Here is an 18,146-nt window from a genome sequence, read left to right as displayed (position 1 = left end):
GCGCTGTTTTCGGCCCAGGCCGGCGAAAATCGGGCTTCTGGAGGCGTGACTGGGCCGTTTTTTTGGCGCCGGCGCGAAAAAATCGCCTGGAAAGGCCTTCCTAGGAGCGCGGCTGGAGATGCCCTAAGGTGCATCTACATGGGAGTATGAAAAATTCAGACTTAAATTATAAGGGGCCGGTTAGACTTTTTTTTAGAAGAAACGAGGGACCGGTTAGACATGCTCTAAGGGATAGAGCTGTGTTTGGTTTGACACGAACGTACACGCGGTGGAGGTTGTGGCCTCTCCATTATACCATCTCGCGGCTTCGGTTCTTGTTTTCTCTGCTAAGCTGACTGGCCGGCATACGTCAAGAACTCATACACTCTATCTCTACTCTTATAAAAAATCAAGTTGGTATGATGATGTATCTGTCATCGTGTAATATAGACCATTCAGTATATATTTGACGGTTAAAGAGCAAACTATGGCAATTTTGCAAAAAGATATCTGCACCTCTCTTCACATTTGCAGATAAGGACTCTTCTTTCGTTCATCTTTTTCTCTCACAAGAGAAACTACTCATACAAATGTATCTTAATATTCCGTGCAACGCACGGGCATCTTGCTAGTATTGTACAATGTGTCACTAAGCTGCAGCATAATAACTAATTAAGGTACCATATCCACCGCTCCGTGCGGTACACGTGAAAGAGAGAAGTGATCTCGATCTCTTGTGGCTAGGGTTAGTTATTTGAACCACTACACAGTATAGTCTGACTGGCTGCCACATCGGACTGTACTATTTGATCCAAATGGACAGATGGTGATCTTGTCTCTAGCCGGCATTACCACGAGACTAACCGGATCGTGTGTTACATCACACATTCCACACCGCCTTGATCAGTTCCCATGGGAATGGGATATCAGTGGTCTGGCGGGCATGAAACACACACACGCACTCACGGCGTGCTTTCTCTCGCCGGTCAATGTCAGTGATCCCGGGAGAAAGACAAAAGGAAAAAGGAAAGTACGTAGGCCCATTGCAGTGGCCAACTCTCGCATACAATCGGCGTTTCTCCCTGGGTAGAACAACACGGCCGCCGCCGCCACCACCCACCGGCGGCGGTCGTCTCACCAAAGCAAGTCGTCGTAGCTATAGACCTACAGCGACCTGCCAACTCCTACTCCTGCCTGCGTACGATACATGATGGACGAGCCCCAGCCGCTTCCGCCCAAAGCTTTGCAACTTTAGATCAGATTAACTAAACAAATGGCAATGCTAGCCCTGTCATTAGAAGACGATGGCACAGCCGATACGAAGATATCTCTCTTCCAATATTCAATCCCTACCAGTGCTCGCAAGCAGAGCAGCAGCCATCGGCGATGTCATTTGTCATTTGCGGCAATGATTTCCGGCTTTTGAAGCCCGGGATGCATGCCCTGTCATCTTAAACTACCCGTGGCTGGAGTTGCAGGGCCACCCCGGGGCATCGTCTGCTTGCTTTTTTCCTTTTGCAGCGAGGAAATAAATGTAATGCTGTCTTTTGTTGTTGGAACGAATGAAAAACCCTACTACGTACTCTTGTTCTGCATCTTATCCGGCCGGCCGGTGTGGCATCCTCGGCCAGCTCTTATTCACTCCCTCGTGCATGACAGACAGGTGCACACAAGCTTGGCGTGCCTGCCTGCATGCTTGGCTGAAATTCATCCCTTTCTCTGTTTCAAAAGGTTACAATAGATGAAGGATTGTAACCGTACCCGTGCTGGTAAATATCAAATAATCAAGTTCAGCGTCAAATATTTATTGCTCAAAGTACTTATTTTACGAAAAGGATCAAATCTATTATAAAAGTTTACCGACGGTACAAAGCATCTCAAACATAATAAGAATTACATTAAGATTTTGAGACCACTGCTGTCGTCAGAACAAGCCGCCGACGCACCGCTATCGCCACTCCCCTAACGAACCCAGCTTGACCTTGTCGATGACAGCCGGGAAGTCTTCATGCACAGGCCCCTAAGGACCAACGCCATGGAGACATGAAGCCGCAATTGTCGCCCTTGAACCCTTACATATATCTAAATCATCTGACACCAAATCTCGCCACATGGCGAGAAACCCTAACCTCACCGTCTCAAGGAGACGACAGGAATCTACATTGGAGCTCCGTCGACTACGTTCAGCCAGACAAACTTGAGGAGGATTGGAGCCCGGAAGAAAAAATCGAAGAAGAAGCGTCACCATCCGCCTGAGCGCCCCAACTGCAAGGACTAACAAAACCTAACATAAACTACCAACCGAAGCAAAGGCATCGGGATTCCCCTCCTCACCCCAGCAGTAGGAGTGGCAGGCGAAGTGGAGTCGAATTCACAGGTTCGCCGATGAAGACTGGAGGGAAGAGTTTGTCCTATCCGCCTAGGGTTAGGGAAGGAAATGATAGGAAGTCAATTGTCCCCCCCCCCCCCCCCCCCCGGCGCGTTTAGACTTTGGTACCAAATATGCAAGGAACTTCAAATCTTTAGACATGTCAAATCAAATGTTTTTTATGGCAAATTATGTTTGTTGAGGATGACAAGTTTGGTTGGCGAGCATGGCAAATTCACTTCACTTCATACTTTTGCTAAGAAATTGCCATGCTTGCAAACTAAATTTACCATTCTTACAGCAACATAAATTGCCATGAAAAACATTTGATTTTCCATGTCTAAAAACCTGACGTCGGATTTTCAGCATTTCCGTAGGCATTTTACATTCATCGGTGCGTGACTTCGACTCCGACCTTAAATACAACCAAAATGTACTTAGCTAAGTATTGCCCCCTTTTTTACAGACAAACGTGGTGCTTGCTTGGTTCCTCCCCTGCTGCTGAGCCAACCCACACGGACGTTAATGCACCTCGCCAAACATCCTTTCGGCAGCATTTCCCTCAAAAAGGAAAATCCTTTCCACAGCGTTCGTGGCCAAGCATAAATTCCCTCTGCCTCTCCTGAACGGAGTCATCGAGTATGTTCCTGCAAATGGAAACTGAACCTGGCATGCAGACCGACGCAGCCGGACACACCGCCACCGAACTGATTCCTGATTCACTCGCTCGCAAAGAATCGATGCCCAACTCAACTGAATAGTGATCGCTGCATGCACATGTTTCATATTTTGACCTTTCTACTTGGAGACGCCACCACGCACCGTCAGTTCTCGACCCGTTCCCTTGTCACCACGATTCTGTGCTACCTGCCTCTGTGGTTCCTGATTCAGATGCCGTCTTCAGGATCAAGCACATGTTCTCAAGTATCCTCGTGCTGCACAACATTTTCTTCTTTGCTGATTCATGACCTTTTGTTCTAGTGATGTTAGAACCTTTTGTTCTAAATAAGGACCTGCTCTCGAGTCTTCCTCGTGCTGCACAACGTTTTGTTCTTGCTGATTATGACCGTTTGTTCTGAATAAGGACCTGCTCTGAAGTCTACTCGTCATGAAAAATGCTTTGTTCTTGCTGATAAAAATTACACCGTACGCTTGTTCTGATAAGAACATGTTCTGATGAAGTATCCTCGTGCTGCAAAAGGCTTTGTTCTTGCTGATTTTGACTGTTTGTTCTTTAAGTTCAGAGAAGGTGCTGCACTTTTCAACCCTGAATTTACCATATGGTTTGAGGTTCAACCCTGAACTTAAGCTTACTGCACAACCTTCAACTTTCGATACGGGTTAAGTTGCAACCTCAAAGAAGATTGGAGAAGGTGTTTTTGCGTGACATGGCATCCATGATGTGGCATTTGCCCACCAGCAAGAAGAATCGATCATGACCTTGTAGGCAGAAATAACCTGCTATTTGTTTTATATATAAAAACTCTTATTTAAGTTCAAACAAGTGCTGAAAAAGATATTTTGTGATTTTTGTGCAAAATTTATTTCATCATGAAACTTTACAAACATGCAGAATGCATCCATATGTACACGTGTATTTTGCTGAAAATTTTAAAACAAAAAACTCACCTTTTGAATCTTTCAGAAAAAAAGACTTCATAAAGGCCGAGCTCCAATACCCACAAGAAAAAGACCGAGCTCCAATAGCAATTTCCACTATTTGCCTTCTATTTTTCATGAGTAGACCACAATACGATAACCATTCATTGTTCTTTTTTTTTCAGAACAAACACCCACGGAAAGACCCAAACAAGAAATAAGAAAATACATCATAGTCTTCACAGTCTTTCAACTCCATTTTATTAGCAAACGTCACTGACCTCATCATCGCAGAAAACTATAGTAAGGAGCAGTTGTAAAAATCGCACTGGAATATCTATCAACAACACACACCACCATGTGCTAGAGGAATCGCAATAGAAACATGCCGCGAGAGGCATGGAAAATTACACGCTAAAAGAATGTGGGTCAACAACGCATACCGAGAATAAGTTGTTGGAGATTTGTCGCGGAACCACCAATGGGAAGGAAAAAGAACAGACATATGAGGCATTACAAAAGAGAGGAGGCTTTCTCGTTCCACCTTCACACTCACCTAGATCCAACATTGGGATTGACCATTTTGACCGCCATCGTCGGTACCATCACATCACCCAAAATATCTGGTTACCCATATCCACGGGACGAGACCACACCCTGACAAGCCCGCCACTAACATTGGAAAAAACATTTTTGAGACGGAAAGGAGGCCATAGGGACTTATTCCATCTTCACGATGTTTTTGCCACCTCAACATCTCTGCGGCGTTGTCGCCGCCAAGACACATGAACAAAAACCTACATGGACTGAAAATACACATCACATGAAGAACCGATTCGTCTCCTCACGCCTAAATGGCAGTTGGAGGCAGAGGGGAATAGCTAGCGGCCTTGCTGGAGAAGAGGGAGAACCCCTAGCCACCTTGTGTGGGGGAAGGAGAAGGAAAACGAGAGGCGGCTAGGTGAGAAACAATCATTGTTTGGCGTCCCATGTGTCCAAGTAATGCTAAATTGTTCTCTGAGTGAGATCGTCATAATATACTATCAACAATGAGGCGCATATGGTGATTTAGTCGATCTTGAAACTTCGCAACTCTATTCATTAGTAAGTAATGTGTGATTGTATGCACACCTATGTGCACTACAGCACTAGTGTTTTCTATCTATACATGTGAAAAGATGACGATAACATGAGTTATTTTCCTTCAGATTCTAAGGCCCCGCTTGGTACAAAAGACAAGCGTAGAAATTTCAGAAGATAAGATTCACATAGAAAATATTTCTGTGGTAACATTTGGAACAAAGAAATTGTTAATCTACATTTCTTTGATTTTTTTTCTATGGAATGGCCTATTCCATATAAATTTTGGAGGAAAACCATACATGAGATCTTACTTCATTTTCTTTCTCTTTGTGTCCACAATTCATCTGTTTTTTCTACGTGCCATCCAAACAACAACATTCTTGTGCATTTCTAATTTCTGGTGTTCCAAACGGAGAATGATTGTTTTTTTAGTCCAATGAGTTTTTTTAACACAATACAGATGGGGAATTGAGGAAAGACGACGAATGGAAGCACGTACCACACTGGGAGCCCATTTTTTAGCCCAGCATCCAAATGGGCCTAGGCGTACCCTACGAACAAGGCCTGCACGTGGCCCATGAAAATATTCTCGAGATCTGTCAGGATAGGGCCCACCTAGCACAGCCCGTAGCCACCACGCAAAATCCGCAAAAAGTTTCATCGCCTCGTCATCCGCAGCTCCACTTTCCAGTCCGCAGTGACCGCCGCCGCCGCCACCTCCACCCGCTCCTCACCTACCCCGGCGGCGACCCCCCAGGTACACCCCGAATGGCGACGGCGGTCACGGCGTCGGCCACCGCGGCGACCCGCTTCACGCGCCTGGCGGGCGTCGCCCTCCGGCGCAGCAGCTGCCGCCCCCGCACCGCGGTGCGCTTCCAGCGCCCGGGGCTCACCACCACCGCGCTCCTCAGGCCCACCGAGCTCAAGCCCAAGGACCAGGGCCAGCCCGAGACGCTCGACTACCGCGTCTTCCTCGTCGACGGCGCCGACCGCAAGGTGTCCCCGTGGCACGACGTGCCGCTCCGCGCCGGGGACGGGGCGTTCCACTTCATCGTGGAGATCCCCAAGGAGAGCAGCGCCAAGATGGAGGTCGCCACCGACGAGGCCTACACGCCCATCAAGCAGGACACCAAGAAGGGCAACCTTCGTTACTACCCGTAAGGACTCTGAAACCAAGGAAATTTCGACCCCAAATGCCATAATTTACGTTATTGCTGATAAATATTGCGTCTTCCGTGTCACACAAATTTAAGTTGGGGCTATATTAGCGAGCGAAATGATTGGGATTGTTTAGTAGAGGGCTAGAGGCCAGATGTCTAGAGGCAAATTGATTGCTGTTCTGATGAAATTGGGGGCTGTGAGGCCCTTTTAAATGGAAAGAAGTAGTGGGCTAGAGGTTTCATCGACAAGAAGAGAATGCCATGAGTTTACCAAATTTCCAAGCTTATTACTCCTATCTTAGGAACGAAGAATGTAATAGATTAGAGATGAGTAACAGTTGTTGACTTACTGCTGCACTACCAGAACTCTTATTTCGGTTTTGGTTCTAGTGCCTTAAGAGGATAAAACAGTGTGTTACAAAGAGGGAGGATACCATCCCCATGATATGAATTTGGTGAAAAAATATTGGCGCCTTTACAATTTTAGTACTCCCTCCTATCCAAATTAATTGTCGCAGCTCTAGTACAACTTTGAACTAAAGTTGTACCGAAGATGTGACAATTAATTTGGGTCTGAGGGAGTAGCAAAGTTTATGGTTATGGTTTTTAGAAATTTAGTGGCCATGAGAACTAAGTTGGAGATTACATCCTTCTCATGAGTTTGGCTGGTATAATTCAATTGCCGTAATGGGTGGCTCGAATTTGTGGTAGGATTAAGAGAGTAGTTGTAGTCTCCAGTCAAATGTTTACAGTCTTTTTCGCCTTTATGGCTGAGACTATGGAATTATTGGTGAGTAAATATGTCTGTTGTCTGGCCTAACCTTAAGGGTTACAATTTTATGCAAATTGGCATATATGAAGATGTATTTCGTGTACTTTCTGGCAATTTGATGATCCTTTGTGGAATTGCTGGCAGACAACTTAACCTTGATTGAAAGATTTGTAAGTGACAATATGAAGAGAAACACTTGCACTTGTACTGATAGTTCATATATGTGTTCTAGTGGTACCAACTAAAGTGTTGTGGTGGAATGTCTACAACTAAGCTTTTTATTGTCACTGTTGATTGTCATTTTGTGTTTATGAAGACAAACACATGATCTTTGCTTGTCATTGTTCGTAACTGTAAGTGGCAATATGAAGAGAAATACATGATATTTGCTTTTCACTGTAGATTGTCATTGTCCGTAACCGTAAGTGGCAATATGAAGACAAACACAGGATCTTTGATTGTCACTGTAGTTTTTTTATATTAGCAAACCTTGCACCAACCGATGGTTCTGTTGTTGTCCTTTATTTAAAAGGTAACTTTGGAAGAAAAACCGGCAGAGTGGTAGTTCTTTTCGTGCTTTCCTTTGTGGTATAGTGGAGAAATAATAGGAGATTAGTACTCTTGCATCAATCACTGTCAGGAAGCTTTACTTCAATGTAGAAAGGCTATAGAGGCCGCCATATGTTTTATTTCAGGGAGAGAGAAGTCCATATTACAACCTTGAACTCTTCCATCTATCTAAGATTCAACCCTGAACTCTGAAACCGTCTTCAACCCTTAACTATGAAAACCGGCTAGGAATCAACCATCCCCTCTCCTCAAACTGGTTTTCGCTGAGTAGACCTGGTTTTGATCCGTTGACCTGCCAGTCAGCATCCCAGTAAGCAAGTCCGCTTAACTTAAATTTTGACCAGAAAATGGAAGTGTCCAGGAAAAAAATTGAAAAAGTTGTGTAAAATGAACACTACTATAGTGATCATTCTGTGAAAGTTTCACACTTCTTTGCCAAATAGATTTAAAAATACACTTAAATTACATTTTCAGCCCCTTTTTTGGTCAAAATTTGAGGGCATTCCTAATTCTGTTTGGAACAAATGTTTGAAACTTTCCCAGAATGATCACTATGTTAGTGTTGATCAGATTATTTAAAAAAAATCCGAACACTCCCATCTTTTTGTCAAAATTTGGGGCTGAAAATGTTATTTAATTGCATTTTTATATCTGCTTGGCAAAAATGTGTGAAACTTTGCCAGAATTATAACTGTATTAGCGTTGATTTTACTGAAGTTTTTCAATTATTTCTGGACATTTTCATTTTTTTGGGCAACATTTGACCCCAAAAGGGGCTGAAAATATAATTTATATGTAGTTTTAAATCTGTTTACCAAAAACTTGTGAAACTTTCCCAGAATTATCACTATATTAGTGTTAATTTTGCAGAATGGTTTCAATTTTTTATGGAGACTTTCATTTCTTTGGTCAAAATTTGAACAAAAAAGGGGCTGAAAATGTAATTTAAGTGTATTTTAAATTTGGTAAAAATGCGTGAAAATTTTCCAGAATGATCACTATATTTGTGTTAATTTTACAGAATGTTTTCAATTTTTGGTCAAAATTTGACCATAAAAGGGGGCGAAAATGTAATTTAAGTGTAACTTTTAATCATTTTGGCAAAAATGTGTGAACCTTTCCCAGAATGATCACTATATTAGTGTTGATTTTATAGATATTTTTCATTTTTTTATGGGCACTTCCATTTTTAGGTCAAAAAATATTTTAAGTGGGCTTGCTTATGTGGCTGCTGACTGGTCGGTTAACGCATCAAAATCAGGCCCATTCAGCAAAAACCAGTTTGAGGAGAGGGGAGGGTTGATTCCCAGCCGATTTTGATAGTTCAGGCCTTCAGGATTGAATCTTAGGCGGTTTCAGAGTTCATGGTTGTTATATGGACTTATCTCTTTTAGGGACTTCTTCAAGATTTTATATTCTCCTATGTATGGCAGTGGGATCACTTTTAACTCTACTTTGGTTCCCTTTTTTCATATGCCCATCTAAAAAATAGCAGATCTCGTGAGGATACACTGTTCATATTTATACAAAATCAAATCTAGAGTGCTCTTAAAAATCTCTATGATTAAATGCCACCAAAACTTTACTGACCATAGCTAGGTTGTACTGGTTCAAGTTGAAGTGTGTTGTTGAATATTTAAGTGTGCTTGGTCGTTTTTCTTGACAAAAGAAATTTTAAGCTGTTCTTTCATGCCTTATCTTGGTTCCTGTTGAAAAGGGGTTAGTGTGCATATTTAGGGGCTGTTTGGTTCTAGGCCTTATATTGCCACACTTTGCCACGCATTTTTGCCAAGCTTGTCTAAGGTTAGTTCAACAAAATGAGAGCCACAAATTGGCAAGCCTAAGGCAATCTTGCCACATTTTTTGTGTGTATGTCATGCGGGGCCCTAGTATGGCTTGCCTAAGGCGTGGCTTGAACCAAACACCCACCTAAGTTGGTCAAACTTGCCTAATCTTAGATGTGCAAACCAAACTGCCCCTTATTGAAGTACTTATTTTCTTGTTGAGGTTTTATTTGACACAAGCTTCAAGTGAGAAATTCCCCTGCTTGCTGGCAAGGCAATTGAGATAATGAGTTTATGCAACTAATGCCCCTGTTGATAACTGTGTGTGGCTATTCCTGATATCATCTGTTATATTAGGTACAACATCAACTGGAACTACGGGTTACTTCCCCAGACATGGGAGGACCCGACAGCTGCAAATGCTGATGTTGAAGGAGCACTTGGAGACAATGATCCTGGTAGTTAACTTCTCTGTTTTACTATCTTCTATGAGCATGTTTTTTATATTAGCTCTATCCACTGTAATAAATATTTCCCTTGAACTTCTTTCTCAGTTGATGTTGTCGAGATTGGTGAAAGACGGGCCAATATTGGGGATGTTCTTAGGGTGAAACCATTGGCAGCTTTAGCAATGATCGACGAGGGAGAGCTTGACTGGAAAATTGTGGCCATCTCTCTGGATGATCCCAAAGCATCTCTTGTGAATGATGTAGATGATGTCGAGGAGCATTTTCCGGTATGATTGATGTCCTTGTCCTTACGTTTAGTGTTTGTCCTTGTTCTCCTTTGGTATCTGGTGCCTATATACCCTTACATAAAGTAGGATATGCACACATATCATATGAGCGCCGTTTTCTGTTTCTAGTATTGATCACAGCTAAGTAGTTGGGAGCAACTCAGTTGCACCTACGTCTGGATGTTTCCTTGTACTCATTTTCCCTAACCAATATAATCCAGATATCAATGTCAAAAATATTTTGGTTGCATTCATGGCATTGAAAAGGAAACACATAGAGTACTCCTGGTATAATTACTGAACTGTACTCCCTCTTTTCCGGTTTATAAGGCTCAAATCTGAAATCTCATCAATCAAGGCATTTTGTGAGTGGAGGAATGTATCTCGTACTTTACAAAACTACCCCAATTAAACTCATGCATTAAATTGGATTAATTGCAGTGCATGCATGCTTGGCCACTAGATAAGTAGAAACATTATATGCATTGGTGTGTTCCTTTTTAATTCTTACATGCAAAGATTTAATGTGTCTTGGAAACTAAAAATGAGATGGAGATGAGCCCTATAAATTGAAAAAACAAAAATGTTGAGATAAGCCCTATAAACCGGAAAGGAGGGAGTAGCAATCTACCACATGCTTTTCTGACCACAAGTGCATGTATAATTACTGAACTCCTGGTATAATTACTGAACTCTAGCAATCTATTCCCTCCCTTCCGGCTTATAGGGCTCAATTCAAAAATCTCACCAACCAAGTTAGATGATGAGTGGTGGAATAATTTTTGTAGTTTGCAAAAATACTGTACCAAGTTCAGATCAGTTCCACTGTGGGCATTGATTTGAAACCTAATTGTGGCACCTATTCAGGGAACATTGACTGCAATCAGAGACTGGTTCAGAGACTACAAGATACCAGACGGAAAGCCCGCCAACAGATTCGGCCTCGGCAACAAGCCCACAAGCAAGGTAAGCCCGATCTTAGCTCAGCTTCTTGGTTTACCCTCTTGAAACGCAGAAGATATTTATGCAATATATGTCTATGTCCTTGTTTGCCGCAACCAGGAATATGCCCTGAAGGTGATAGAAGAAACCAACGAGTCATGGGAGAAATTGGTGAAGAGGAAAATCCCGGCGGGAGAGCTCTCGCTAGCCTAGCCTTTTACAGGCCCATGAGAAGCCAACAACACATTCTTTCAGTGACATACTACTCCCTCCTAAGCGTGCTGCTCTTTCGTGACGTGTACCTACGAACAAGCTTCTTCATCTGCAGAACATTCCGTGTGCCTGTTAAAACAGGAATAAAAATGAATAACCTGGTTGTGGAGCGAATAAAATGATTTCCGAGCAAGTTTCTCGCAAGGAACAAGGCTGAATGTTCTTTTGTCGAGTTCTTACGCGGCTGCGCCGAAAATGGGTCATCTATCTGCCTGGAAATCCGGAAAGTCGGGCTGGCGGGGAGGAGGGTGCGTGGCTACGAAGAAATGAGAAGATTCATTTGCCCAGTTCTTCCTCCTCTGTTGCAAGGCCTGGGCTGGGCTGGGCTGTCGGCTAGTCAGGGTGGCGCCCGATGCATGGGGCATGTCAGCGTTGGGCACACACCTGTCCTCTCCCCGGCTCGCCACCGCACCGGAATCAAACCGCCACCGCCGCGTCTCTCTCTCCACGTCGGCATCTTCTCCGACCAAATCATTGCGCGCATGCATATACTACTGCATGCATTAGCCTTGACCGCTCAGACCAGCTAGCTCGACCAGCCACCGGAGGGAAGAACCGACCGAGGCAGCAATGGCGCGGCACTTCGCGGCGGCGGGGGCGGGGGCGGGGGCGGTGCAGCGGTACTACTGCGGCGGCGCGTGCGACGGGCGGGACGACGGCGCGGTGCAGGCGATGCTGCAGTGCCAGCGGGTGAGCGACTTCCTCATCGCGGCCTCCTACCTCTCCATCCCGCTCGAGCTGCTCTACTTCGCCTCCTGCGCCGACCTCGCGCCGCTCAAGTGGCTGCTGCTGCAGCTGGCCGCCTTCGCCGTGCTCGGCGGCGCCACCCACCTGCTCGCCGTCTTCTCCCTCGCCCACCCGCACTCCTCGGGCCTCCTCCTCGCCTCCACCGCCGCCAAGCTCCTCGCCGCGCTCGTCTCCTTCGCCACCGCCGTCTCCCTCGTCGCGCTCATCCCGCGCCTCATCCGCGCCAAGCTCCGGGAGGCGTTCCTGCGGGCCAAGGCGCGCCAGCTCGACCGCGACCTCGGCCTCATCCGCCGCCGCGTCGAGGCCACCTCCCGCGTCGTCCGCATGCTCACCCACCGCATCCGCAGCTCCCCGCTCGACGCGCACTCCATCCTCCACACCACCATGCTCCACCTCGCCGACGCCCTCGAGCTCCACAGCTGCGCCGTCTGGATGCCCGGCCGCGACGCCGGCGACGACCTCCACCTGGTGCACCAGCTCAGCCTCAGGGGCAAGGGCCCCGTCCGCGTCGTGCTCGGCTCGCAGGCTCCCATCTCCCCGGGTGACCCGGACGTGATCGACGTAATGGCAAGCGAGGCCGCCAAGGTGCTCAGGCCAGGCTCGGAGCTCGCGACGGCGAGCAGCGGCGAGCTCCAGCCGCCGGGTGCCGTGGCTGCCATACGGATCCCCATGCTCGAGGTCTCCAACTTCGACGGAGGAAAGACACCGGTGGCGAGCTCATATGCCATACTGGTGTTGGCTCTTCGCAGCAAGGCATCAGGCTCCGGTTCCAGAGAGTGGAGCGGCCATGACCTGGAGGTTGTGCAGGTTATCGCCGACCAGGTCGCCGTGGCGCTCTCTCACGCGGCGGTCCTAGAGGAGTGGCAGGCCATGAGCGACAGGCTTGCCGAGCAGAACAGGGCCTTGCTGCACGCCAAGCAGGACGCGATGATGGCGACCGAGGGCATCAACAGCATCCAGAGCGCCATGTGCGACGGCATGCGAAGGCCGATGTACTCCATCATCGGCCTGCTCTCCATGGTGCGGCAGGCGGAGGACATGCGCCCCGAGCAGAGGCTCGTGGCCGACGCCATTGCCAGGACGAGCACCCTGTCGCTGGCACTGATGAACGACGTCGACACGGAGACGTTGACGGTGAACCGCATGCCGTTCGACCTGCGCTCCTTGATGAGGGAGGCCATGAGCGTCGCCGGGTGCCTGGCCAGCTGCGGCGGGGCTGGTTTCTCGTACCAGCTGGAGAACGCCTTGCCTGAGTGGGTCGTTGGCGACGAGACGAGGGTCTTCCATCACCTGCTGCAAATGGCGGGTGATGTGCTCGGTCAGCGGCGCGATGGAGCAGGGCGTCTCTCATTCTCCATCAAGAGCTGCAGTGCGGACCAAAAGGATTGCATCCCGGTGTGCCCAAATCTGTCTGCAGGTTGTAGCATATGCGTTGAGTTTCAGGTTGCCATGGAAAGATCAACTGGATGCAGCCAGCCACCCAGCAGCCCGGCCAGCTCTCAGATCAACATGTGCAAGAAGATTGTGCAGGTTGGTATTCACTTGGTATACCAGAAGGAAATTTTGCAGCTACCGGTTGTTAATTCATCCTTCACCTCATTTCTTCAGATGATGAACGGTACCATGCGGTCGGCATCGGATGGCGAAAGCATCACCCTCATCCTGCACTTCCAGCTGCAGCAATCACGCGTGTGCCGAAGAACGTCGTCGTCCATCCCTCACTTCAACGGCCTGAGGATCCTGCTCACAGATGGCGACGGCATGAGCCGGGCGGTGACCCAGAAGCTCCTCGAGCAGCTCGGCTGCCAGGTCATATCGGTGTCGTCAGGCGCCCATTGCCTGGCCTTGCTGGGGAGCGCCGGCTCCTCCTTCCAGCTCCTCCTCCTGGACCTTGACATGGATGCATTTGAGGTGGCACTCCAGATCAGGGGGCTCAAGAACAGGCGCTGGCTCCTTATAGTTGCTGCTCTCGCCGTGACCGTCGACGACAACATCCGTGAGATGTGCCGCCACTCGGGGATAAACGGCCTGATCCAGAAACCCCTTACACTGACGGCGCTGGGAGCTCAGCTCCACAGAGTCCTTCGGAACTGATGATGAAATTAGTCATCTCATGCATAATGCATTTTGTGTTTCCATCACAAGACAGGGAGCTGATCCACAAGCCTCTGAGATGAACAAGAGGTAAATTGGCAAAAACAAGTATTTGATCATTTGATATATAGTTTCATATCAATGACTTTGCGCGTAATTTGCGCAAATTCATTTCAGAAGAATAAAACATGCAATGTAATGCGCAAGAAAATGAAAGGGGCGCAGACTAAACCCGAAAAAAAGGGAGGGGCAGCAGACACTCACCAGTCACCAAGATAGCAGCATCATATCCCAAGCGCATGAGTCCTGGGACAAATAACAAGGAGCAGGGGAGCAGATGAACCAGCAGAATCTCCAACTGATAATGTTGTATGCATGTATATAATGTCTTGTATTGTCCTCTGTAACTGTTGTATTGCTACTTATTGGCTATTGCTGCTGCTTGCACGATCGTACCATCATCTGGCTTCCTCACTGAAGATGCTTGCGAAACTCACTGCAACTTGCGATCAGTGTCGTGCAAAACAGCACAGCAACAAGTCGCAATCTGCACAATATTGTTCTCTGCCTCTTTTCTGGTCATCAACAGAACAAAAATATGAAAATGCATTTGGCATGGACGCATGGAATGCCTAACTTCTGAACATCAATGGCATATGAAAAATAGTCAACTGTTTAATGGCAGATCGTGGAACTGGGTACTCAGTAACGCACGTTAAGCAAATTATTTTCACCACACCATCAAGCAATGAAAACCAAAAGATGCTGGATTCTTACAGTTGAAAAATGCAGCCCTAACATCGCAGACACAGACGTTACAAAACAGTTTACAAATCGGCTGAGCATCTGAATCATTTTCATGGTCTAAATCTAAAGGAAGAGCAAAACTAGCACCTATATGAACCTAAAGCAAAGTGACAGTAACTAGACGCAGCAGACAGAGACATGCAGATTGTACAGCTACAGCATGTCGGCGCTGATCATTACTTGATAAGGTCTTGTAACTCAGCAACTGAATACAGATCTAGCTGGCTCGGCGCACCTCATCAACTTGTACCTGCAGGAGTGTTTGGATAACATGAGTGGATGCAAACAAGGGAAGAGGATATCTCACGCAAAATATCTTAACAAGAGACAGTAAATTCAAGTGGTGCTGAGTGCTCAGCAGGTAAGACAATGCAAGAAAGATCACTGGGATGTTACTATAAACTTTACTGCAAACCTGCAGCCGGTCACAAAACAAATAGAATTCCTAGAAGTATCGACTTTGCAATGTAGATATTCAGGAGAGATTTCAAGTGGGGTAGGGACAAGATGTCTACTATGGCGTCTAGATAATACAGGTGCTCTAAGGAATATGAAACCAACATTACCCATGTATAGATAGAAGATTCTGTCATTATTATGCATAGACCAAGAAGTCCAGACAGCATCTCAGTATCATTGCATAGAAGAAGCACATTGAAAGATTTCAAGTGGGGTAGGGACATAGATTGCATAGATCGTACCGTATTATTGCATAGAAGAAGCACAGTTATAACAAAACTGTTCCTGCCTTGGCTGTATCAGTAACTATGCCTGGCTTATCAGTTACAAGTAATGTGTTGAATAGATGGCTGAAGTAGGATGCATTTGTATTTGAGAATCAGATCTCCAAGGATATATCGAATTAAGGGTTACAGTAGAGGAAAACAAAGAACTGAGGAGTTGCTGGCAATTTAGAACTGACATCATCAAGTCTGATGTAGAGAATAAATAATTAAATCTGAGATCCAAGTTATGCAATTATCTGGGCCTAGTCGTGTAAACAAACTGAAACCAAGCTATTTTAGCACGCTCGAGTTCTGATCTTTCGCAGTTTTTCAAAACAAGATGTTACTTCGTTCGCACTGAAGAGCATAATTGCAGAATCTAACAGTATCTTCTAGCTGACGGGATGGAACAGTTGATGAGCTAATTTTGTGGAACGAAGTCATACTACCACACAAGAGGGTTACCATTGATGACAAAATATTGTAGTAATAGCCAGACACTACATAACAAGAATGCACAAAATATTCTAACTCAATTTCCAAGCAATTTTACAAAGCAAATCTACTGTAATTGACCCTAACAAACACTAAATAACAGAATGCATAGCAACTGTAAGCTGATTACCCAGCAAGAAGTTAAACTGGTGAAGCAAATAGCATACTAAGTTGTTTTCTGAAGACCAGATGCAACATTGGCGGGGTTGACAGTCATACCAGAGCTAGGGGCCGAGGCCCTTAATGGCGTCAAGGAGCAGGCCGTAGACCTCCTTGGCCAGATCGTGCCGCTTAATCTGCGAGTGCACTTCTGCATCCAGCTGCCGCCTCCACTTGGCTTCGATCCATCTCGCGTCTTCCGTTGCTAGCTTTGACAGCCCCTTCTCCAGGGACACCCCGGACAGCGCCGGGCCGTCCGTCTTCCAGTACGCATCGAGCACCTCGGTGGCCACCGGGAGCATGGCTGCCGCGTCCGGGACGTTGCCGCGCCCGCGCTCCTCCTCCTCGTCGTCCTCCTCTTCCTCCGGCGCGGCGTCCTTTTCGGCGGGCAGGCCGAAGTTGGCGCCCCAGACCTTCTTGCAGAGGTCGCGCAGGCGCTGCTCGTGCCGGCTGACGACCGCGGACGGCACCGCGTGGTCGAACTTGCTCTTGAGCCGCTTCAGCTTGTAGTACACCTTGGGCTGGTCGATGTGCGGGGAGATGGAGCCCCGGATGGCGTCGAAGAGCGCGCCCATGTCCGGGAGGCCCGGGACGCGGCCGTGGCGCACGCGGAAGGCGGCCGCCGCGTTGAGGAGGGCCACCTCGTCGGCGTCGCTCCAGACCACGCCGTAGGATCTGGCGCCGGAGGAGGACGCGGCGGGCGCGCTGGCGGCCAGCGCGGCCAGCGCGGCGGCCTCCTGGAAGGCGCGGACGGGCCTGCGGAGGGCGGGCGAGGGCGCGCGGGCCCTGCGGTCGGCGGGCGCGGTCACCGCGTCGGAGTCCGGGGGCGCGCGGGGCCGGCGCGTGCGCTCGCTCCTGCGGGAGGGGGAGCCGCGCGGGCTAGGGTAGGGCTCGGGGCGGCCGTCGTCCGGGCGCGGCCTGGGGCGGGACGAGCGCTTCCTCGACCCCGGTGGGGACGGGGTCGCCGCGTCGGCCTCCATGGCGCTCGGGGCCGGCCGCTGGCTTGGATGGCGTGGGCGGGGGCGCGGGTGCGGGGGCTGGTGCGTGCGGCGTGCGGGTGCTGGTGCGACGGGCGTGCGCGTCGTGGGCTCGTGAGGTTATCGAGTTGGGCGCTCTGGAGGCCGGGCTGGGGTGGGTGACCAGAGGCAGAGCGACAGGCAGCAGAACGTGAGCGTCGGTTTGGTTTTGGAGAAAATTTCCTGCCTGACACACCGCGGAAAGCATTTGCTGTCATATATGCCGCGGATGCTGATGCACTTTGTGTAAACTTGCTCAGACCTTTCTAGATTTGACTTATGACAAAACTACCACGCAGTGTGATTTGAAAATTGTCAACGTTTGGCGTCGGTCGGTCGACTGGTGCAAGCATAGGATCGGTCACCTTTCCTGGTTCGTAAGGGCAACTCCACCGCACGACACTAAATGACCAGTCCGTGTCCGTTTGGGGATAATAAAGGATAAACAGATAATACAGACCGCCCAACGCGCGAGAGCAAACAGACCGTTGTGCCTTTTTGGTTCGCTTTCGATCCATTCCTGACCCAACTTTGGGTCGCGTTTGCGGCCGAACGGACAACGCATGGACGGGCGGGACGCGCGCCCTTGTCCTCCCCTGGCCCGCCTGTCGTGGACACGATCGCCCACACTTTCCCTCCGTTTTGCCCAAAACTCTCCCGCGCCATCATGGCCGACGACCCGAAGAATCCCGGTGACCCGACCGCGGCCGCGCGCCCCGCGGCGAAGAAGAAGGGTACCACGAAGTCGCGGTCGGAGCTCACCTGCGGAGGTAGCCAAGCTTGATCCCGAATCGGCCAAGAGAAGGAGCCGGCGGGCAAAGGATAAGGAGAAGAAGG

The 18,146-nt window shown here is 48.1% G+C and overlaps 3 protein-coding genes across 4 annotated transcripts; 2 read left to right on the top strand and 1 right to left on the bottom strand.

Moving 5' to 3' along the window:
• The first annotated feature begins 5,691 nt into the window (after positions 1 to 5,691).
• LOC123128556 (soluble inorganic pyrophosphatase 6, chloroplastic) lies at positions 5,692 to 11,410 on the top strand. Its single transcript, XM_044548591.1, has 5 exons — positions 5,692 to 6,186; positions 9,673 to 9,773; positions 9,870 to 10,051; positions 10,919 to 11,017; positions 11,114 to 11,410. The coding sequence occupies exons 1-5, from the start codon at positions 5,798 to 5,800 to the stop codon at positions 11,204 to 11,206; spliced, it is 864 nt and encodes a 287-aa protein (XP_044404526.1). The 5' UTR covers positions 5,692 to 5,797; the 3' UTR covers positions 11,207 to 11,410.
• Positions 11,411 to 11,576: 166 nt separating this feature from the next.
• Positions 11,577 to 14,730, top strand: LOC123128554 (ethylene receptor 4-like). 2 transcript variants are annotated; one of them, XR_006463288.1, is made up of 3 exons: positions 11,577 to 13,543; positions 13,622 to 14,197; positions 14,285 to 14,730. XR_006463288.1 is itself a non-coding variant. In XM_044548589.1 (2 exons), exons 1-2 carry the CDS (start codon positions 11,837 to 11,839, stop codon positions 14,105 to 14,107), a joined length of 2,193 nt encoding a protein of 730 aa, XP_044404524.1. In that variant the 5' UTR covers positions 11,577 to 11,836; the 3' UTR covers positions 14,108 to 14,730. The 2 variants fall into 2 exon arrangements, 1 of the variants encoding a protein (XP_044404524.1); XM_044548589.1 differs by having other exon boundaries at positions 13,622 to 14,730.
• A 101-nt stretch (positions 14,731 to 14,831) lies between these two features.
• Positions 14,832 to 17,454, bottom strand: LOC123128555 (uncharacterized). The gene is made up of 2 exons (XM_044548590.1): positions 16,354 to 17,454; positions 14,832 to 15,164 (listed from the first exon to the last, which is right to left on the bottom strand). Exon 1 carries the CDS (start codon positions 17,271 to 17,273, stop codon positions 16,359 to 16,361), a length of 915 nt encoding a protein of 304 aa, XP_044404525.1. The 5' UTR covers positions 17,274 to 17,454; the 3' UTR covers positions 14,832 to 15,164; positions 16,354 to 16,358.
• Positions 17,455 to 18,146: the final 692 nt, after the last annotated feature.

Source organism: Triticum aestivum, chromosome 6A, assembly GCF_018294505.1.
Source record: "Triticum aestivum cultivar Chinese Spring chromosome 6A, IWGSC CS RefSeq v2.1, whole genome shotgun sequence".
In the NCBI taxonomy this organism is placed as follows: domain Eukaryota; kingdom Viridiplantae; phylum Streptophyta; class Magnoliopsida; order Poales; family Poaceae; genus Triticum; species Triticum aestivum.
Note: the sequence above shows the minus strand (reverse complement) of the source record. Positions and strands in the feature narration are given on the sequence as shown.